Raw genomic sequence first — 23,320 nt, forward strand, 5'->3', positions numbered from 1 at the left:
TAACGGGCCGATTTTCAAAATTCAAACGGCATTCGATTTCGCTCAACGAGATCTACATTTCTAAAAAAAAAATAAAAAATGTCAATAGGGGGGTAGAAGGGGGTAAAAACGGGCAAATTGCAGATACATTTTAGACTGTTTATCACGGCCAGGTTTCTGAACCAATCTTAACGCAACTTTTGCCGATCGATAGAGAATGAACCAGGAATTCACATGGATCCTAAAAATATGCATTTTCAAAAATCATAGGCGGATACAGATCATTGAGATTGGGGGTACACAAAAAGTATAGTAAATAAGGTTTTTGTTAGTACTGTTTGTAAAAAGGGTGGCAACGGTCTTGTTATGTTACAATTTTCTTATGAGAGAACGACTAAAATTGTATTGGTCATGCATAGGCGGTGTCAGGGCACCTATGTTGGGAGGTAAAAAATAACCCCCCTTTTTGGACGCCTGGATCCGCCTATTATAGCAAAAACGTGTCAAAAGAGGATGCACAATAACTTTGTATATGTTATCACATGATACCTTTCATTCACTGTTCGTAAAACTGGTGCAGCATCGTGATCTTCGCCCGAATGACTCGCTTCACGAATAGGACCCCCAATTCCCAGTGCTCTGGAGCCGCCCCTGGTAAAGTTATGAACTTGAAATTTTCAGGGAATGTGCCCAATTTAGTTTTAGGAAAAGTCAGAAAATTTCAGCATCGTAGCTTCAGCAGTTTCGGAGATATTCCCGAAAAACCTGAGGGGTGGATAAAAACACCCCCCCCCCCTGCCACTAATAGGGTTAAAAGGGCAGACTCTTGGGTCGTCTGTATTGGCTGGTGATTTATTTGGAGACATTTTGCTAACCTTCTCAGCTTTCTCTCTTATCGAGCCTACTCAATAATGTCTTGTGTTTCCATTGTAATATTGAGAGTCTTCTCGAGAAATACGACACCAGAATGCAAATGCATTGCATCATTTCTATGTGTGTGGGGGCCGCAAGAGCCGGGGGCGGGAAGGAGTGTTCTTGTTGCCTGAACGGTGGCTCGGACCGCACAGAGATGACGTGCGTCACCTTCTGCTGACGTTGCGTCATCCGGTAGCGTTCTGCACAGACGGCGCGATCGCGTATGTATGTATGTCTGTCTGGTGAGCGCCTGCATACATTTGGAGCAGCGAATGTATGAATGTGCCTTATCGATACAGCTCCGCTGATATAAGTAGTTCAATCCCAAGGCTACTTTGCATGTGAGAGAAAGTGATCTCTATTGCTGGTGACTGCCGTGCACGGAGCCTCTGTAGGTCCTTTGATTTTGATCAAAGAGGAAGTGCAGGAAGCCTTCCTCACCCACGTCTTTCCACATTCTAAAGAAAAACCTAAGTTCAGTGATATTTCCGTTATGTCCTGTACGGTTGCTGTTACCTTATTTGTAACATTTCAGATTTATTATTTGATCCATACTGTAACTCTGCCGTTTGTTGAGTCACTGGGACTCGGATTTATCACCATCAGCCCTGTGTTCACCCACTCAAGCTCTGTTCCATGGTTATTTGTCTTCATTGTCTGCAGTGACCCGGTGCATCGCACTGGCTCCGACGGCGTCACTAAGACTCCCGGAGGCCGGAATCCAGCAGTGTTTGTACGGAATTCAACAGTGTTTGTACGGAATCCAGCGGTGTTTGTACGGAATTCAGCCGAGGCAGCCGAGCAGAGATCTGTTTTGATGAGCTGGGGGTGGGAAACACGCGATCGATGATCTGTAGGGGATAACTGGAACTGGAGCTGGGTGTGCAGTGTGCACTGTGCACTGTGCTGGGATGCTAGAGGCTAGGGAGGAAATGAAGGGCGTAACTAGAGAGTGGGTTTGATAAAAAGTGTGGAATGCAATTGTGGAACAGGTGCTAAAATTGAGTCACATTTTGGTTTTGCTGTTGATTTAGTCATATTTATTGGCATTATATTCCAATGCTTTCTTGATTGTATACTATTTCAGAAATGATTTTTGACATAATACGATATCGTTATAAAGAAATGCCGCGCGGCACTACCTACCTATAACCGCAGCCCTGCCCGCTCAGTTCCTGTATCCCCGCGACCGCCCTTCGCTGCACCGACCGGCTGTTTATCGGTACGGTCCACGGACGGCCGGACCGCCGGCCACATAGCTGGACGGCCGAAAACACAAACAGTTAGCCGACTGCGACACATGGAAGTGCGACCCCCAGGGGGACAGGCGTTGGGCATTGGGCAATGAGCAATGTAGAGGTGCAACTTTTGGCAGAGTTGTCATCGGCGCTGTGGTGTCATGTGGAGAATCGAACCAAAACCAATTGATGGCAAACCCGTCTGATTAAATCAGCGCGGCGCCGTGCAGCGGGCCGCTTCTGTGCACCCCTTCACGGCCACTGGGTGCAGGGTGGACTTCTGATCGGACCGAACTGGGGGAGTCCAGCCAATGCCAAGTCCAAATGATCCTAAGTCCGCCGAGTTCAGCGCTCCACCGGGTATGACTTGGACCTAGTCTGGCAGAGTCCGCCAGTCGCTCGACTCGAGTCACGGCCCGGCTGAGTCGAGTTATGGGCCGCTGGGCGCTGACGCCACCCCGACAACGCTTGTGGGTAAACTCATCACCTGACCAGTGCGGCTGACCTCACGACGGGACTGGGAAATTCATGGTCCGGCGGGGCTTCAGTAGGGTGGAAAAGACAGGCTTATTACACGGATGGGTGAGGTGATAAAGACAAGGTAATGGGGAATTCTGAATCATCTGTTCAGCTATTCATCATATTTTCTTCTTTATTCCTTTTTCAAGAGTACGCCTTTCAAATCCAAACACACTCAAAAGATCAGCGTGTATTTCTATTAAATGATTTTATTGCATTCGTTTTTGTTTCTCTGTTCGCGAGTCCAAGCCAGTATTGTTGCCCAACATCATTGTATCAGTCAAGTTACATTATTACGTCTAGTGGTCACAATGGATATTTTTTTCACCTGAATAGGTGTGAGCACCTAAATACATCCAGGCTTTATGTTTTCCTTCAGTCAGTCGCTGAGCCTGGAAGTGAGTACATGACATAACGTCTAATTGTTCATTAAGTCCGCACCGTTTGGTTAATTACTCCCAGCTTCTATAACCGCGCCACTACAATGGGTCATTTGGCGGCGGCTAACGGTCGGGCGACTTTTCTGCCTCCGTGCCGCCTCGAAAATAGTCCAAGGCCCATGACTGGGACGGTACGACTGGTCAAATAAACACGGCGGAACCGTCTAAACAGGCCGGCGACGAGACAGACGGGGCACCGGACCGGGGGGGGGGGGGGGGGGCTGTGCAAGGAACGGGAGAGAGGGTAGGGAAAGGGAAAATGAAAGGGAGTGACATTGGGAATGGGGTCCACGAGAATAGGGTACCGATAGGGGCACCGAACGGCGAGGAGGGAAAGGGGTTGTGAGAGGGAAAAAAGCTGAGAAAGGGGAAGAGAAGAAGCCGAGGAAGGAAGTGGAATAAAGTGAGATATGGGGGCATAAATTCCCCAGTGAATGATTCTAAAGTGAACTAGCTTACCAACAAGGAGATATTTGGCGGGGCACCTTTCTCAGCAATGCAGTGGGATGTTCACGGCGTTGGCCGGGGGGAGGGGTCGGTCCGGAGCTCCGGGGGCGGGTGACGCCGCGGACGGTGACGTCCACCCTGCCGCCGGTGGGAGGGGCCGGACAGGGGTTTAAACCGGCGCCCCCGGCGGCCGTCCTCACTCGGGCTGTGCGGCGCTCTGAGGAAAGGCGTGGGCAGGCCTCCCTCGTCCTCCATCGGACGCCGCCGCCGGACCCGCTGCTTGGTGGAGACGCAGCGAGATCCTCTGTGATTGGTGGATATAGTGGTCGTCCAGGAGGGAATCCACGCTGATTGGGTGGCACGTGAATTGAAGAAAAAGTGAAAACACAAAAAAAAAGAATTGTTAAATTGAATAAGTGTGTCAGCGGAATGTTGCGGTGGTGAATGTGCTAAAAAGCAAAAAACAAAATAAAAATGGGTGTGACGTGATATATGTATGTGAGCGAAAGACTTGCGATCGAACGAATCGACATTTTGAGTGCATAAACAAAACAATCGACGAACATTGTCGAAAACACGCGTGACGCTAAGGGACAAATTCTTAGTGCAACAATATGGAAGGGGAGTTCACCAAAATGACCGAATCACTGGGACGCAGCTTCTCATTTCGGGTAAGTGCTTCGGTGGAAATGTCGTCTGAAAGTTCTGTGAACGGAACTGTTTAATGCTGGACTGATGGAACTATTTAATGCTGGACTGATGAGACCCTCCCCCAGTGTCATGATGCTCCTTGGTGTACCCTAGGCGTTGGTGCCCAAATTTCCAAATGACGTTACATTATGTCACCTGGTTGACGTTTTCGCTGACGCTCTGACGTGTCGCGTACGGCGCATAATTTCCTCCTGGCTTCTGTAATTTCTGGCTCATATTCGTGACAAAGCGGTTCCATTTTCCTGGAAACAGGCTGTCGCTATGAGTCGACCGGTGGTCATTTCGCGGTGCCGCCAGCCTGTTAGCTGGTGCAGGGTAACGAACCCGTTGGTGAATTTCACGTTCACGGCTGTGAAGGCCCTGTGAGGATGACGGGAGAGTGGCACAGGCCGTAATACCGTTCACCTGTAACTGTCCGCCAAACTCCAGGGATTGTGGAGCCGAGTAGTGGTGGGCATTAGGTATCTGTGAGAAGCGGTGGCGTGACCCTCGGGCTGTGTGGAGACTAGGCGCTAATCGTCCGTCGTCGTGATAGGCGGTCACATTACTACGTTGGAAGGGCGCTCAGTTCAAAAGATTTCATATATAGAGGTCCGTGTCTGGTGCTTCAGCCATCCCATTGGATGACTGTGTGCTCAGGCTTGTTTGTTGCAGTCTGGCAAACATTATGAGTCTCATTTTGAGGTTCGACAACCATTTCCCTGTTTACCTTCATCTCCACGATTCCCTGACATCGTGTTGCGTTTGCTAGTGGGTTTCATTGGGATCCCGTGGGTCAACCAGTCGTGCCCCTAGTTCGTCGTCGACTCCCTAGATGGCAGAACTAGTTCCTCGGGGACCGCCCGCCCGAGGGGCGTGGCTGGGAGGGGCTGAAGGGCGGGGTAAGGGGAGGGACGGGTCTGATGATGACTGGCCGATGCTGTTGATGATTGATTCTCTCCACATTCGAAATGATGGCATCATCAAATAGCCTTTAGCAGGCAGCTGATTATTCTCATCTGCGAGTGCGATTCTCATCTGCGATGATTCTCATCAGCTGGCTGGTTGGATGCTTTGAATTAACACGAGTGAGCCTGGGCGCTGAGGGTGTGCAGTGCAAAGTCGTGTGTCAGCTTCGGTGCATACAGACGTTTCAGGTTTAACGGACTGCGAATGCCGGTGTGTGCTGTTTGGGTGTAAGTATGACCGGCATGGGGGCGTAGTCGGCCCCTCCAGACACTCCGGCTAACTCGGCTGACGAGCTCCAGAGCTACCTCAGGGAGTGGCTGCCGGCTTCTGGAGATAACGAGTACAGTTAGCTTAAAAACATACTCGCGGTGGAGCGGTTCAAACATGTCGGCTGGCGTGTGTAGCTGGGTGTGCTGTTTGACCAGTGATGCAGCATAGAAATCCGGGTATTTAGGGAGCTGACATTGAGAGAGGTGGCTTCACAAACAACGCCCCTATCCATCATAAAGGGACTTACTTTACCAAACTTTGGGAAAACTTGTAAACATTCTGTGAGCCGGGTCTGAAGACTACCGCGGAGTGGCTCAATCTCGGGGAAAACTTCTCGCTGTCAAAGTATTTACAACAGTTTTTTGTTTTAGGAGGTCATTTGCCTGGTATCGTTGATACCCACTGCCTTTCGTGATTTGTTTTCCTGTAACTGTTTTGAATTAGGAAACCACTGGTCCTGCCAGCTCGTAATTGTCTATCGCGTGCTTTTTTCGTTGCACCGAATCGTTTCAGTTCTTTCCGTGCACATGCCGACGCTTGTGAACAGGTGGTGACCGCACATGTGTCGGGGCGTGTAGGCGGTAAAGGTACAGGTGTCAGCGGGTGGATCACAGGTGGGCCCTGAGTGTATGCGTACTCTGCTGGCGACAGAAACGGCGGAGCTGCGGCCAGTGTGGCGCGCTTGACCGGGCTGGCGGTCCCGTGGTGGCTCAACGTCCCTTCCCTAGGGGTCGGCGGCTCAATGCTGAGACGGCGTGAGTTCAACTCATGAGCCTTTGTGACGTCAGGTCTGACTTAGTGAATTCGGCTAGGGTGAGCCTTTCTGAGGCGAGCATTTGAGAAATGAGACAGCGTCCGTGGAATGGTCCATTTAAATTCACCACAGCTACGACAATGACTAATGCTTTGCGGCTGCCTGAAATTCTGCCGTCTTCTCTGAACTACTCAGACTCCTTGTTTCCCGAAACTGTCCAGACTGCCAGTCTGCCGTCTGGAGTCTGACCAGCCAGCTGCAGTGGGGTTCGGTGGCCGGCTAAGCTAGACAGTCAGCTGTCATCTGACAGCTGACAGCCGCTCCTGACAGCCAGCCGGGCCTGTTCCTCACGCCGGCCGGCCGCCCGGTCTTGTCGGCTGCTGTTTTTGCCCGCCCTGCCCTGCCCGTGGCCGGCCGCCCCAACGTCGGCCCCGCGGCGACGGAGGAGGCGGCGGTGCGCCTAAAAATAGGCGATTTCTCATCACACGTGCCAGGGGCGCATCCCGCACCGCTCTGCGAGCTGAGGGTGCTCCTGTTCTCAAACCGACGCCGCTCAACTGGACAGTCTCACCCGATGTGCTCTTAGAGAACTGTTGTACCAATATTTATGGCTATTAAATCCGCACCTGTTTCTCGTCGTTTTCGACGCCGTGACATGTCCGCTGTGCCCCGCGGCGGCTCCCGGCGGTCGCCGCTGCCGCGGGGTTGGCTCGCGGCCCGAGACAGCGCCGCCGCCGACACGGACGCCCTCGTCGCCGGCGACGGTCTCAGTTTCTGGCGACGAGGCGGCCGGTGCGAGCCCAGGTGTGCGCCGACCCCGCGAGCCGAGAGGTCGCCGAGCGCGCCGATAGCGACACAGACCGAGACGGGACCGTTGTGAGACGGTGGTGAGGTGTTCGTGGTCCGAGACGCGGCCGCTCGACCGCTGTTGAGCGCTCCAAGTCTCCGGTGCTCGGAGGACAGGTCTGGTGGCTCACGGCGCGGGGTGCTGAGCGGGGTGCTGTGAGTGTGAGGACGCGAGGACGAGAGGACGGGCTCGCGGGGCGACCGCCGGCCGCCGGCGAACGATCGACCAACAGACAGTGACGTCTGCGCTGGACGCACTGCCGGGCATATCCGGAACGACGAACTTACCGATCCGAGATGAGCAGCTACCTGAAGAGAAAGTTCCCCTCACTGGGCAGCTTGGGGGTGAGTAGCGTCACCGGCCGGGAGCGGCGCAACAGGTGGCCGGGGGCGGAGGGAGCCCTCAGATCACCCGCTTTTTTCATTGACACGTCTCATTTGGGACCTGGCAAGATTGAATTGCTTTGTGTCTTCCCCTGACTTGCGCAGTAAAAAGTAAAACCTTCCCGATTACAAGCTTTGAGCAGATAAAGAAGGCTGCAATTACGTCTGCCAGTCACTTTTGACCTCTCAGTCGGCCTTTTGTAAATGCTTTATCTTCATAATTATTTTATTGACAACTGCCATTTTAATAAACAGCAAAAAAGGTTTGCAATGATTCATAACAAAAGTTTCAGATATTATTCTGCAAAGCTTGGACAATATTTTCACGGATTTTGTTGGACTTAAAAAAAAAAAACAATTTCTCATTGAACACTCAACCAATTGAGCCTGTTTCTTGGTCTCACTTTTTTCTCGTTAGTTTCTTGCATTTGACGTTCATTACTATTTTCCTGTCGTACCGGCGACTGGCGCTAATGTAGCCCACCATTTCGGTCGGCACCTGGTCCCATATAGCGCCGTGCTCGCGCCGAAATGAGCTCCTTCATCAACATCAGCTGAAGCCGCCGCGTTATTACCGGTAATGTCTCTTGTAATGTCTGAATTCTGAGACACCGGGGACGGAGCTCCGGAGACAGCGCTCCGACTGGTGGTTGTCTCAGCTGAGACACCGGTGACGGACTGACGGGTGTCTCAGCTGAGACACCGGGGACGGAGCTCCGGAGACACCGCTCCCACTAACGGGTGTCTCGGCGGGACACCGGGACTCATGTCGGCCGTGTTATCTGGTGAACGCTGGTCTGAACGGGAACAGTGGTGTGTGGGTGCGGTTTGCTGTGGCGGTGCGGTTTGCCGTGGCAATCATACGAGGGTGGGCAGCGCTATGCCGTATTATAGCAAGACATTAAGTGGCAGTGGAGACCAATCAGGAAGCGATTGGCTGTGCCTCAACATGGTAACGATGTCGCTATGAAACATGAAAATTGAACTTATGTAACGACAACTATGGGGCGTTACATAATGTGAGCGAATTCAGTGTGCTGCCAAGCGGACATACCTACTCAATGGGTTCGGATTCCTACCTCCGCTCGTGGAATTCCATGTACAAGGTAAAATTTAGTGTCAAGCGTTTAGGTCCTAAATGGTGTCACAATATCGGACACGTGATGTGGGCATGTGATCTACGTCCGTACCCACACGTACTCGTATGTACACGTGTTTGAGCCAACTAGCGGATGTCAATTACTGCGCACCTGTATTTTTCTGGACTTCTTAACATTTTGATATTATTTTAGTAGAACATAACACAGTTCTCCAGCTTCCAGTCATCATCATCGATTCCCTTGTCGTATTCACTTCCTCCCTCAGCAGGTATAAGACAGACTAGGCCCGGTGGTTGAGTGCGGGGGCGGGCGCCCTGCCTCCCTGTCAGGTCCAGCCGCCGGCTGCCAGGCCGCTGGCCAGTTGCCAGACGCCCGGGGCGGTCTGCCAGGCGGTCTGATGCCAAGGGCGTGGCCAGGAGCCCCCGCTGGAGGATTCCTCGGGTCCCTACCGGCGCGCGCCGCCGGGCGGGCGGTGCCGGGGTTTAGGCTGATCGGGGTCAGCGGTGCGGTCCACTGCGGGGTTTCACTGGGCTGCGGGAGGCTCAGGACGCCGCTGATCTGGGTCTGACGTCCGGCGGACAGCGGCAGCCAGTGGACAGCTCAGCTGAGTGCTGAGGCTGCAACCAACGCTGTGTGGCGGCAAAATGAGCTGTGTTTAGAGTGGAAACGTCTGCCATATGAGGCATACATATAACCTCATTGCTCCTAATGCCGCCACATTTCTTTTGCGGGAAATTGAATGCCAAAGTTGCCGTGTTCAATTGCACGTTGGGTTGAGATCGCTGAACATTGAACACTGAACGAAACACATACCGCACCATTGCAGATGTCTGCTGCATCCTGCCAGTGAGCGCTGAATGTTTCTCACATTTGCGTTGTCTCGCTGGGGAATGGTCTGTGGTATGGTGCTCCCGATCCATCTGCTCCATAGCACCATCAATCACTTAGTTGGGTCGGTCGCCGGCCTATAACCCGGCGTGGGCCGCTCCCAGTCGGTTTTACAGGCGCCGGCTCCAGTTCAGATGCGCCGAGCGGCTGTGTCGTTCGCTGTGTAATGCGCCGCGGATGACGCCGCTGGCAGTCGGCGCCCGGCGGTACCCCGCAGTTACAGAGCCGGCGCCGTGGTGCCGGGGTGATCTGGCGGGGGAACCGGGCGGTCTGCTGCAGTAAAGACGGCGGAGCTGGCGGGCCCAACTGAGGAAACCGAGATCAATATGCGCGTGGTTATGAGACTTCGAGCTTCAGCTGGGCAGTTTGGCTCACTTTTTCGACGAATCTGGTGTTTCATTGGTCATTTCTGATGCTCGAGAGCCACTGGTCCCTTGCCATTATATACACAGGCAGGCACAACAAGAAGTTGCTACACCCGCTCGATGAATGCGGTCGTCTCACAAGGAAGTGTCCCAATCGAGGTGACATTTGACCCTGCTCGCCGTCACACAACTTTGTCAATAGGTATTTGAAGAAGTTCGTTCTTCAGAATCCGCCGCGTGTAATTTCAACCCACGCCTCGATCTGATGGCAACAATTTCATCATTCCTGCAAAGTTACCGTTCGAATTCGTTCCTAACTTTGTTGAAATTACCTCAGGACCGGTCGTCTCGGCCAGTCTGAATTCGTCCGCCGGCCGGCGGTCTGCGTCTCGACCCTCCGGCGCGGCGGCAGCGCCGGTGCCAGTGGTTTACTGCCAGGGTGGTGGCTTTGTCTGGGGCGGAGCGGAGCTGCGGGGGTGATTTACACCCGGGGTGCGGGAAGTCCCGGGGAGTCGCCACTCCGAGAGGAGCTGCGGTGGGGTCTGGAGAGGTACTGGAGGGTGCTGGAGGGTGCTGAATGGGTACTCGAGGGCTGCTAGATAGCTGGAGTTCTGTTCTTCAGAGGCTGGGTGGCGGAGAAGAGCCTTTATCGGACTCAATTTCACAGCCATCGGAGCCATAAGCCGCACGGCGTGACGGCCAACTGGAGCGTGACGTGGACGTGACGCGGTCAGACCCGGGAGACGTGACGTGACGCGGTGAGACCCGGAAGACGTGACGTGACGCGGTGTGACGTGACGGATCACCGGGCGATAGGTGACTGCCGTGACACCGAATGTCATCAATTCCCAATTCGGGCGCTCCCCGGGATCTGATAGAAACTTGGCGTGGCTGCTAAAGTCTCGTATATTCCCATCCTGGCATCGTGGTTGGTACTGTTCGCGACTGACGAACAAAAAAGGAAATTGTATGGTGCAGTGTCATGTGTCATGTGTCACCTATGTCATGTGTAGCTATTTAGTTGCAAATGTTTATGTGTGTACTGTGTTTTCATCTTGGTTCGTTTGTCAGTGACTGAATGAGGGCGGTAGGTCAATCAGGGAGTGGGGAGAAGGCGCTTGACATGACGCCGTTTAAGCAGCTTTTTTTCGTAATGATGTTTTTCTTTCATCCCTTTCATCAATTTAATGGTAGGTCGTTTTCACGCCAGAAATACTTCAGTGACGTTTTCCCTTGTAGCAGAAGTTACGATGGGTCACTGCCCCCATTCTGCAGTGGCTCAGAAGTCTCTTTGTCGACCATACATTACAGACTTAACAAAGGTCAGCGACGAATAGCATGGGCGTTAACCCTATTAGTGGCAGGCTCCTGGCTACCCCCTATTAGTGGCAGGGGGGGGGGGCTGTTTACGACCCCCCCTTGATATCTCGAGATCTAACGGGCCGATTTTCAAAATTCAAACGGCATTCGATTTCGCTCAACGAGATCTACATTTCTAAAAAAAAAATTGAAAAATGTCAATAGGGGGGTAGAGGGGGGTAAAAAACGGGCAAATTGCAGATACATTTTAGACTGTTTATCACGGCCAGGTTTCTGAACCAATCTTAACGCAACTTTTGCCGATCGATAGAGAATGAACCAGGAATTCACATGGATCCTAAAAATATGCATTTTCAAAAATCATAGGCGGATACAGATCATTGAGATTGGGGGTACACAAAAAGTATAGTAAATAAGGTTTTTGTTGGTACTGTTTCTAAAAAGGGTGGCAATGGTCTTGTTATGTTACAATTTTCTTATGAGAGAACGACTAAAATTGGATTGGTCATGCATAGGCGGTGTCAGGGCACCTATGTTGGGAGGTAAAAAATAACCCCCCTTTTTGGACGCCTGGATCCGCCTATTATAGCAAAAACGTGTCAAAAGAGGATGCACAATAACTTTGTATATGTTATCACATGATACCTTTCATTCACTGTTCGTAAAACTGGTGCAGCATCGTGATCTTCGCCCAAATGACTCGCTTCACGAATAGGACCCCCCAATTCCCAGTGCTCTGGAACCGCCCCTGGTAAAGTTATGAACTTCAAATTTTCAGGGAATGTGCCCAATTTAGTTTTAGGAAAAGTCAGAAAATTTCAGCATCGTAGCTTCAGCGGTTTCGGAGATATTCCCGAAAAACCTGAGGGGTGGATAAAAACAACCCCCCCCCCTGCCACTAATAGGGTTAAGGACCTGAATGAAGCTCAGATGATGAAGAGACGCTCGACGTAGATCACTACGAGGTCTGCCAGACGTCAGCTCATCTGTCATTTGCTCACCACACCATCAAGCTAAGCGTCTGAAGATATAATTATGCAGGTTATGAACGTAATCGGAAACTAATAAAGCGGCGTGGCTCCCGACGGCGTCACCTGGTCCGTCCAATGGCCGTTATCTGGTTTATTCCGCATGACCGCGCCAGAGACGTGGCCGCCGCGCTGATGATCTATTTCGGGTCACAGCCCCTGCCCGCTGTCACCCTCAGACGCTGCGACGTCTAGACTATTGGGCGGCAATGGGGCGCACTGCAGCGTCTACATGGACTCTGGGACGGCAGCGGGGTGCGCTGCAGCGTCTAGACTCTAGGGCGGCAGACGGGTGCGCTGCGGCGTCTACATGGACTCTGGGGCGGCAGACGGGTGTGCTGGGGCGTCTACATAGGCTCAGGGGTGGCAGTGGGTGCGCTGCGGCGTCTACATGGACTCTGGGGCGGCAGTGGGGCGCACTGCGGTCGCGCTCGGCACACTGAAGTGTCTGTCACTGGTAGGTATGGGCGGCAATGCCGGTCCCAGTGCCAGACTGACTCGATAATAAGTGAATTGTGTGATTCTGGACAGATACGTATTGCACTCGATGTTTATGATCTCCTACATGAAGGCTAATATTGTCAATGTTTGGATGTTTCTCATCTACAGAAGCACGGGCTGATAAAGAAGACATTTCGCTTGATTTGGGATGATTGTATGCGCTTTGCGCTACGCTTCGCAGCGTAAGCCGGGAAGTGACCCCTCGCAACAGCCTCACATCGGGGTCATCAACACCAGGGAGGGGAGTCACGCACCCTTCTCCTCACCGCATCCTATCATCGGGACGACGCCATTACCGCCCGGTTCATCTCATTGTAATCCAGTTACCTCTCCTCTCCTCCTCTCTGCGCGGCCGGCCGCTCGGCCACCCCACGTGGTCCACCCACCCCTGCGGCCCGTTTCCGGAAGTGTTGCCGAAGCGGCGCGCGCCGGGGGCCGAGCCGCGCCGCCGCCGCGCCGGCTTCAAAGCGTCGCGATCGATGCTGCCGGGCTGACGGCCGCCGCGTGCCTGGCCGGTGTCGACGCTCCGCGGTCGGCCCGGCGCCGGCGTCCCGACGGCGGGCCCATGAGCAGCGAGCGGCCGCGCGCCGGAGGACAGGGCACTGTGGCAAGCGGTGTGGCAGGCCCAGTGGGAGGCGGTGACGGAGCAGGTGACGCAGTGGGTGGCGGAGGAGGAGCGGGCGGTGGCCGAGGTGAGGTGAAGGACCCCCGTGATAAGGCGCGCACCGGACGAGAGAAGGCTGCTGGCACCAGTGGAAGACCACACGGAGACAAAGAGCCAGGCCCTGCTGGAGGAGGAGCTGGCCGCGGACGTGCTGGAAGAGTTGCCGAAGGACGCGCTGGATTCGGCTGCTGTGCTGCAGCCATGGACGGCGGGCTGTGCCGGTGTCTGGCCTGCGGCAGGAGGCGGACGACGGACTCGCCGCAGGGCTCCCCGGCAGAGGACAGTGACCTGCGTATCAGGAAGGTTGGTGACCTAACTGTCGGCGGCGACCAGGGTCTGGTCGGGTACAGGACTGGCATGGTAGTCCAGGCTGGGACAGAGACCTGAAAGGGAACTTGAGGGGTTAAATGAGGGCCATGTAGCGAGATTCTTGGTCGAATTCGGTGCCTGGGGCTAGACAATTATATGAGATGCAGTTATTTACAGAAAAAGAGACTGAACCCGAGCAATCTTTCCTTGAGCTGGTCCTTCAATGGGTTTGTAGGTCACTGGAACAAACTAGTGGAAGAGGAGTGAGGGGCTGCAAAGTGGAACACTTCGTTTTGTTGAATAAGGGCAATCAATAGCTGGCGTAAGGTGATCGTGGATGGTGACATAAACAGCGCCAATTTTAGGCTTGTCGGGTTTCAAGCAAGTCAAAGAAGTGATGAACAATAATGAAATTTGGTGGAGGGGCTGGCATGAAGAAAATAAAATAACGTCCTACCAACATATCTTGAGCTGTTGTCACTGGTTCATTTTTTTCACGACTTTGTTGCCTGTTAGCGTCCGCTCAGCTGCAACAGGTGCGCCCACACTGTGCCCCCCGGGGGCGTGACCGACGGAATGGGTCGTTACCGCGTGCTCTCGATGGGCATCGCTTTCGGTCTGGGAACTGCTACTGTGGGAATCGCGATGGCTGATAGGATTTTCTCGAGTGCTGCTAGTTCCATACTCTTATCCGTGATAGGCATTAGATAATGAATGGGACATTTTTTTAAAATTTTGTCCGAATGGATGAATGGGTGGCTATGGGCCCGGGTGCCCCGCTAAGCAGAGCTTGTTGCGAATGACACCACGGACCCACCACCCCACCTTGCCCGCGCCCGGTTCACCGGTGATAATTTGGATCGAAAGTTTAACGTGCCGCAGGTAGATGGCGGCACGGTCCTCCCGGGTCTAGCGTGGCCCTCTCTCGCCAGTTGCCAGCTGGCTTAATATAGGAACGCGGGTCAAACGACGTGGAGCTTCCCGGCCGCGAACTCGCTGCCACCGAGTTAGGAGACGGACGCCTTATCCACTAGGCCACGGGGAGGACATTGGTTGTCGTCATTGAACGAAGTAGTTCGCCGCCCATCAAATATTTCTTTTCATGAGATTAAGGATGCGAATGCTTTCTTTCGTTCTTTTAATTGATTGGATGAATACTAGGGTTACCCGCGTGCTCCGCAACGCGAAGAAGGGTTATTTTTGACCCGTGGGTATTGGGTTGGTCTGTGTCGATTTGGTTGGCATCCATTTCGTTCGATTGTTTTTCGACGGCCAAGCATTTTGTAATAAAACAAAAAAGATACATCGCATCGAGGTGCCCGTGTCGTATTATCATGCGTTCTACTTTAGAATGATTCGAAAACTGGCGTGAAGTCTTTTGAGGGCCATCGATGAATTTCGCTAAAAATGACAATGTAATGGTTTGGAACATTTACATTTTTAAGGATACTGTTGCTAATCATGCAAAAATGAAGAGTGAATATTGGACAGAATTGAATGCTCTATCTAATGGTACCATATTCAATTGCCAAAGGTATCAGGTTACGCAGCAAACTCCGTGTGATTAATAAAGTGGCACAAAATTGACAAACACCATTTTCTCCTGTGATTTGCACCACCTTGATTTGGATCAATCAGCTTTTCACAATTTTTATATGAGAGGCGGTACCTTTCTCTTGCAAATAGGCGTTGATTCAACTCGCTCCATTTAACGGTCACCTAAAAATAAAATTAATTCCAAAATCCCTCAAAAACCGCAATTTTTCAAATAAAAGTGCCCTATCCGGTGCACGTGGCGCGTGCTATCCTCTGCATTGCACACCATTCAATAGCCCGTTCAATTCTGTACACGATGCTGTTTTCCCCGTGCCGGTCGGACCCCTGGTCACCAAGATATTGCACGGGAACTGGACCCGTGTCGGCCAAAATCAGCCGTTTTCGCCCGATTTTGCAAGCCGATTTATACATGTAAAGTCTATGACGCGAATTTGCACTTTTTGAGCACGCGCCACGCGCTCCCTATCAATCCGATCGAGCCCAGACCCCTCAAAGGCACGTCGCGCATCCTTGATCTATAAGTTGTGCAAATTTCACCGGGCTAGGTGCAACGGTCGGGCCTGTAGTCCACGCAAAGCACCACCAAGTCGGGACCTCGGTAACGGACAGACGCACCCTCCTCAAATAGTAATATAGATAACGATAAACGAAATATTCTGGTTTTCCATCGCTTTGTAAGACTGGGCTATCTGTCCTGACCGTTCTGTTCTGTCCGTGTCGCTAATGTAAGAGCTGGTACGTTTTTGAAGTTGACTGATCGTATAGTTGGGTGACATTGATATCTCTTTTGATTGCCAGCCTAATGGATGACAGCTTATCACCAAAGTCATTCCTTAGACCGCCTCGACTCCCCTGGCCGACATCACCAGTCAATCGACCGATCATTTGACTTGCACTGACAGTGACGACAGCAGAGCACTCTTGCGCCGTGACTGTTTTGCATGGCCCAGCCTTATCTTGCACCGTTAAAGACATCTGGTTAATAAGCAGAGCGACACTACTTCTGTAGAATTGAGTAGTGATTCATTGACTTTTGGTTGGGGGAAGGAACCAGTCGACCGCTTCTTTTTAGGCTCTGGCTCTGAATCTTTTTTTATCAAACGTGATGAAGACACGTGTTCTGGATTAGTTTCTTGGGTAAACGGTGAGACTTGTGCTCAACTCTCGGCAGCTTTCAGTGGTCTCTTGATGACTTTCTAGCCACCAACTTTCCAGGGTAGCAAGCCGCGTAAGAGGTTGGATTTATGGAAGGATCGAGCTCTAATAGAGACATTCAATATCATATGAGCTGCCCACGCAGGAACTTTGGAAGGCTCAGTACCTAATCTGCCCACTTGCACCGGCTCAGCTATGGCCCCGGTGAAGTTAACCAACTTCTCGTTGACCCAGCGTCGCAGGTCTCGGACTTCGACGACCACTCTGAAAGCAGCTCTTTGGTGACTTCTCACGTGACGTCGCCGCCGACACCCACATGCCGGTGACACCCACCTGGCTTTGCTGGTGACACCCACGCTGGCGCGATGTTCAGCGACCTATGAAGAGGTCTGGTGACCTCCGCCGAGTGATCTATTGACCTTTGCCGTGACCTCTGCCGAGTGATCCGATGACCTCAACCGTGACCTCTGCGGAGAGATCCGATGACCTCTGTCGCGACCTGCACCGAGTGATCCACTGACCTCTGCCGGTGTAGGTGATGACGCAGTTCCGTCACGGTCCGGGACGTCTGGGTTTGTTTTTCTGCTGGCATGGCTGGCACCGTGGACCGGCCAGGACGTTGGGGTAGTGGGTGGTGGGTGGTGGACTGCCGGCGATAGGTGTTGGCGAGGGTGACGGTGCTGTAAATTAATGGCGTCATTGGCCGCCAGTGCAGTGGGCCAGAGGTGTTAATGAGAATGAAGATGCAGACATGACTGTGATATGTGAAGCAGCACCTGTTTCCTATGGAAATTATTGCCGCAAGTTTTGATTCATTAAATTAAGCTTGTGTATTATGAACTAAGGTCACCAAAGCTGAATAAGGATATATCTGTTTCTGGAACTCAATAAGGGCTCCCTCTCTCTGGGCACTTCAAGGGGGTCCGACGCTGTGATGCCGACGCAGGCTGCCTAGCCAAAGCTCGGGCCGCTTTGATATCGGTCCATGAATGCTGCTTCCATTGATCAGTTTTGATACCTGACTTTGCCGAATTCCTCAATTTGCTTCCAATTTTGCTGCTGCTTTTTTGCAGCGTCCGACGTTCATGTTTTTACTCCGACAAGAAAGCTGGTGCTTGACAGATAAAACTTTTCCGCGGCGTGTCTTTGATATGGCTCGCATGTTACTTACGTCCTGACCTGAATTCGGGATGCGCAGCCTTTGATATTTTTTTCCGTGAGCGTGTTTTCTTTTGCTGGTAGGCCTTTTTGTTATAAATAGCCGGCGCCGGGCCGCGCTCTTGCGAGCTGTGTCGGCCGGTACCTCGGACCGCCGATATCAGTTCTGCACTGCCGGCGATTGGCGCAATTGTAGCCGCCTTTCTGCCGTTCCCCCGCGGAGGCTCAATAAGCGTTTCGGAGAAGCGGCGCCTCTCCGAACGACAAAGGCTGACGGTGACAGTGTGCTAACGAGCCGAGCCACTGCCAGCGAACGTCGCCGTCGGTCTTTGTCACAGCCGGTGGTCGGTGGTCACTGACCGGTCCGTGACCGACTACCAGCGACCAATGATCGCTGCACTGACCGGGGCGGGTGGACGAATGGATTAACTTGATTACAGCCCAGAAATGGACCCGCACCGGACGCTACGCTGGGGTCTCGGTGAGCCCGCATCGGTTGGATGCCCGCCTGGCTCGGATAAGACCCGGGCGGGATGACACTGTTTTCCAATGGTCGGCTAATTACAATGTATAGAACAGATCCATACAACTAAACTCACTGGTGTCCATATCTTAGCAACCGATGAATATGCTGATCTTATATCAGTAGAGAGTCGCACAGAATGGGAAGCCCCCATCGGATGTGGTCGTGACGGTTGCCGAAACACTTGTCTTCACTCATTCAGCCAGACGTGCGTGTTCATCACAGACCGGACATTGTTATTTGGTTGTTCCGGTCCTCACGTCGGCCGCCACTTCCCGTCTAGACGGGGCTCACGCACGGAATAGTGCCAACACGATAGCCCACAGCAACCCTTACAGTAGTTACACTCTTACACCCTTACAGCCCTACACAGCCCTTACAGCCCTTAAACAGCCCTTACAGCCCTTAAACAGCCCTTACGCAGCACACATACAGCCTTTCACAGTCCTACAGCATCCTCTGCTCGGTGTTACCGTGACGCTGGCGACAGTCCCGGATCGGCCGCCACGTACGGGCGTGCCGTCGAGCCGAGATCATCAGTCTCGAGTCTGACATGATCTCGACAAAGCCACTAAAGCCCGTCCGACGGCCGACGCACGTGGGCAGGCGCCAGCGGCAGCCACGGTGGCGGAAGGAGCTTCCAGTGGCGGCGCTGGCTGTGGCTTTGATCCTACGCACCATGCAGGTGTATTTTGTCCGGATCGACTGAGTCACGCCATCCAGAGCCACCCCGGCCATCGGTGCAGCTGTCGCCAATGTCCGGTCGTTAGCGATGTCGATGGCGCCTCGTCGTTACTAGTCTGTGTCTGAGTGGCCTTTACATGTCTAACGCCACAGGAATGATAACGCTGTGATGAGATATAAAGGATGCAAGTGAAGGCTGGCTTATGAACGGAATACATCGGTGCTTCGGAGACACTGGCGGGCATGGTAAGATCGACAAGTTGCGGCTAGGTCGACATGGGAACCTCGGTGGCACAGGTAGAAGCAGTGTAGTAAAACAAGTTTAGGTCCTCGACAGCGCTGGCAGCGCAGTGCAGTAGCACATTGCAGTGCTACCGACAAAGGCCCTGTGCACCGCTGTATTGATTGGCGCCGCGTGTTACCGCCGGCCGGCGGTCGTTAAAGGCGGCGGGGAGGAGATTGTGGCCAGATATTCATACTCAATGGGGCGACACACATACATAATACAGCACTCAAACGGCGACCCGGCGGGGGTGGGATGGTGTGGGGTGGGTGGGGTTAGCAGCGAGCGGTCGGTGTTGGCGCGAGCTCCGGACGTTTGGAGTGACGCTGACAACACACCTGGCTGTGGCTTGGACCGGCGGATGGTGTATGAATCACGGACTGCAGGTTACGACTTGCTCCGGGGGCCGCGGAAGAAGGCACCCGAGGGTTCCCACTCCTAGCCGAACGCTGTCTACACCGAAGAACGGGCTAACAAAAATCGATGTGTTGACAGTTGACTGTGTAGTTGGTGGGACAGGTGGAAATAACGGACTCTTGAAGCGACGGCCGCAGCTGTTCAGCCAGAGGGCTCAAGGGAAACACGTTTATCCTCTAGTCATTGGCTTTGTTCTTCATCCATCAATTAAACAAATCGCCAAACGTTTAACCCAGTCCAGCAGTGGGACAAAATGCCTCCATTCTAGTGATTCACCGCTGCCTGATCGATATTCGATTTTGTGTCGCCCGACTAAAACGGACACCCAGAGTCCCCAACGAGCTTAATCGATATTAAATCTGGCTGTCGAGGGACCATTCCGTTACTGGAATTTCGACTTCCCCAGCCGCCGATTGAAAGTATCTCATCGTCGACTGAATGGAACTAGGTCGGGAGCAGGGCTATAATGGCCTTTCTATATCAGAACCCTCGCCGTGCCGCGGGGCTGGGATATGTCACCCTCTATCACCAATGATCAGCTCTCTTGGAGCCAATCAAACAGTCGTCTACTTCGGAGGACGTGTTCATTTGGAGACGGAGTGAGATACCGTGATAGATCGGAGACTGAAACGCAATGAATCCGTACCATGGTGACTATACGGTCATCCTTTGTTCTGGTTCGATGCTTTGGTACGATGTGCCTCCCTGGTTCTACTTCTGCGATAGAGACAGCGCAATAACTCGAAACAATTTTATCTCAACCTACAATTTTCATTCAAATGCTTCTGTGAATAGCTAATGATTTGATAATAGGACTTTCGCTGGCATGTAAACCACATTAATACATACTTTACGGTGCGTTCACTGGAGATTAACCGTGCGTTAATTCGAAGGTAGCCGTGCACCAATTTAAATTGGTGCACGCTCGTGCAGTGATGAATTTCTCGACTGAAGTTTTTCGGAAGGGTCATTGACTTTCTTCTAAGAATTCCCATAAAAGGCCCTTTTAATGTCATGGACTAAGATTAATTTTAATTTTAATTCGCACCGTTAAGCATGTATTAATTAGTTTAACACATGGTTTCCGTGCATAAATGGTTTTAACGCACTCGTGGATGGAATGGAGCACTCGTGCGTTAATGCACTCGTTTCACTCGTGCATTAACACACTCGTGCTCCAATCCATCCACGTCGTGCGTTAAAACCATTTACACACGGGAAACCATGTGTTAATATATAATGTCGTTGATCATTTGTCAGAGCTCACACCAATCTCGACTTCGATGGTACGAGCGGTTGCCATGCCAACAGCCATGACGTCACGTGGTGGGATCGTCCATGTAATTTAATAATCTCCCAGTGCGCCGTACGTGCTTTTGTTGCGGATTATTATCGGCCACTAACTACCGCCATGTTTCCAAGGGACTGGAAAGGCAGGAGGCAAGGTGTTGCCGATCTAGTTCCGGCTCTTTGTGGCAAGGGTGCATGGCGCGTGCGCTCGAGGAAATTACTTTCCCGGCACGGCGCGGGTTTGTTTTAGTTTAATTTTATGCCTGGGATGTCTACAGGGATGTTTTTAGCCAAACGGTGTTTCTATGAATTGGCTATTTGTGAACTACCTACCTACCATTTTTTGCTAGCCTTTCTTGTTGACTGGATCCGCTCTGACTAACTGAGTTGCGCTGGGCTTAAATCTGCCATTTTAGCATTCACTGCCACAACCATCGTCCAACTTCATTCCGTCGAGCCCTGTGCCGGAAGTCTGGCTCCAGAGTTAGCGACGTCCAATAATGTTGCCATTTGGCCGCCCTCAACAGGCTGCCATTTCTGACAAACTTCTCCGCCCCCGTCGGTGAGCTCACAGATTTATTGTTTTCCCAAAGTTGTCAGACCCTTCTAGATTTGGACATTCTCTGCTACAAATGCAGCCATTTGAAGTGGTCAAACCGGACGGGCACGTAAGAGGCAGACGGCAGTCCGGTGGCTAGCTTGATGTTTTGGGTGTGCTAATATCGATGCCATCATTTGGGTATCAGCCCTCCTCCTCTGTCTGTTAGGGGACTGCTGTGACAGGACAGGTCTCCCCAGTCCCGCCTCTGTCACTGGAGTCCACCCTCGTCTGTTTCTCTGTGTTCCGTAGCAGAGTAGTATGACTGACCCGCCTCTGCCACTGCGGCCGCCATTGGGCGGTCTCTCTGTGGAGTCCGGCAGGGGACTGCAGTGACAGGTCACCCCAGCTCCGCCTCTGACACCCCAGTCGACATTCAGCGGCTCCTCCGCAGCCCATCTCTCCACGTTGGCCGGGGGCCAGAGCCGAAACCCGGCGGTGATGGGACGACTGCCTGCCGGAGCCGGTTTATGGAACCGCGGCGCCCGCGTACATTTGGAGGAATTCTTATGGAAATCGGGGATTGTGTGGTCAATATCCTCATCTCTGAGATGGTAGCAGATGTTTTTGTGAAGGCATGAGAAAAAGATAGACAATGGGCTATATTATTTTTGTACTTCACATATTTTCTGCAGTTACAGTCGAGAGAAATGCAAAACGATGTACAAACACCCTTAGTTTATTCCTTCTACTTACCCCTTCTCCCCTCAGTTTCCGTGCCATTTACCCTTCCACCTGTCTCGGCGCCGCTGCCGGTTTGGTAACTCGACCCGCCCTCCTGTATCAGTAGCACTGAGCAGTGAGCGGCGGTAGCGGCAGACCGTCGACAGCGACAGGGGCGGGCGGGGTGTCGATGGAGAGAGCCAGGGAGCGGGGTAAATATACACGCCGCGCGCTCCAGATACGCGCTGCGTGCTGTGAGTGTAGCGAACCGTGCGTTCTGCGGGCCGGCCGGGGAGGGAGGACGGATCCACAGAGATGTCGGAGGGAGACTAGCTCACTGGGTGGACGGGCGGTCCGTCCGTGCCGTCAGTGTGTATTTACGGGTGTCACGCACATACTCCTCTGACGGGGTGGGACTGTATGGGTCACTGACCGGTAAACGCTACTCTATAGAATTCATCCTATTATTAGCAATAACCTGACGAAAGTAGAGGCAATTAGTGTGTCATAAGGGAAACTCCATTCCGCATAAAACTGCTGCAGTACCTCACCTAACCCACCAGTGAAATAACGCGTTTGGGAAGAGTGAAGCTCCAAATAGTTCCACGAACCTGAACCGCTCAGCGGCTGCACAGTAATTGGTCTCGCTCAGATATATCACCTGGGAGTTCAATCTCGTCTGATCGACTGTAAACTGGGGCTCTCTGCCCCGACGGCGGACGCTGGCCGGTTCCGGTCGGGTCACGTGGGCCATACCCGGGGGTCGTAACCGCGCCGCTGTGAATATTCATGGCGTCGGACGGCGGTGACGGGCGGGCGGAGCGGCGCGGGATGGACGGAGTACGGCCGGAGTGGCGGCCGCAGACCGCCGAAACTGCCACTTATACGAGTACGGCAGGGACGGGAAATGAGACGGGTGGTGAGAGAAGTACAGGAGAGGAGACTGTCTTGCATTGGTTAATCAGAATATGGGAAGTTATGCGGTAAATTATGCAACAGAAGAACTTATCAATTTTTACATTTTTAGGTGACATGAACTTCTTGTACTGTTAACGGAAAATGAAGTCAAATGTGTCAGTCATTATAAAGTTAAAAGTTTCACTAGTTAGAAAGATAATGAGAATGTTAGGCACTGATTGCTGGTGACGTACCTATACAAGCTCGAAAAATACTTTTTTTCTTTGGAGCTTTCCTCCAAAACAAGTATTTAGAAGCTGCTGTTGAAAGTCTGAACAAGTAAGGGGATGTAACTCCATCGCAACCCAAAGTCCGGTGGCTCATCATGCTTACCGTGCATCTGGTCGGTGGTGCACCCTGCGACCTCTGACGTCAGCGTCCGTCTGTGTTTGTGGCACCTCTGCTGTGG

General features: G+C 52.5%; 1 protein-coding gene across 1 annotated transcript in view; it reads left to right on the forward strand.

The window, feature by feature from the left end:
• The first annotated feature begins 3,753 nt into the window (after nt 1-3,753).
• The window catches only part of LOC122387345 (ankyrin-2-like), a 337,978-nt gene continuing 318,411 nt past the window's right edge, over nt 3,754-23,320 (forward strand). Inside the window, exon 1 of the mRNA XM_043377461.1 lies at nt 3,754-4,209. Within this exon, the coding sequence (XP_043233396.1) occupies nt 4,153-4,209 (57 nt within the window). The 5' untranslated portion in view covers nt 3,754-4,152. The remainder of the gene's footprint in view (nt 4,210-23,320) is intronic.

Source organism: Amphibalanus amphitrite, unplaced genomic scaffold, assembly GCF_019059575.1.
Source record: "Amphibalanus amphitrite isolate SeventyFive unplaced genomic scaffold, NRLGWU_Aamphi_draft 000283F_arrow, whole genome shotgun sequence".
Lineage (NCBI taxonomy): Eukaryota > Metazoa > Arthropoda > Thecostraca > Balanomorpha > Balanidae > Amphibalanus > Amphibalanus amphitrite.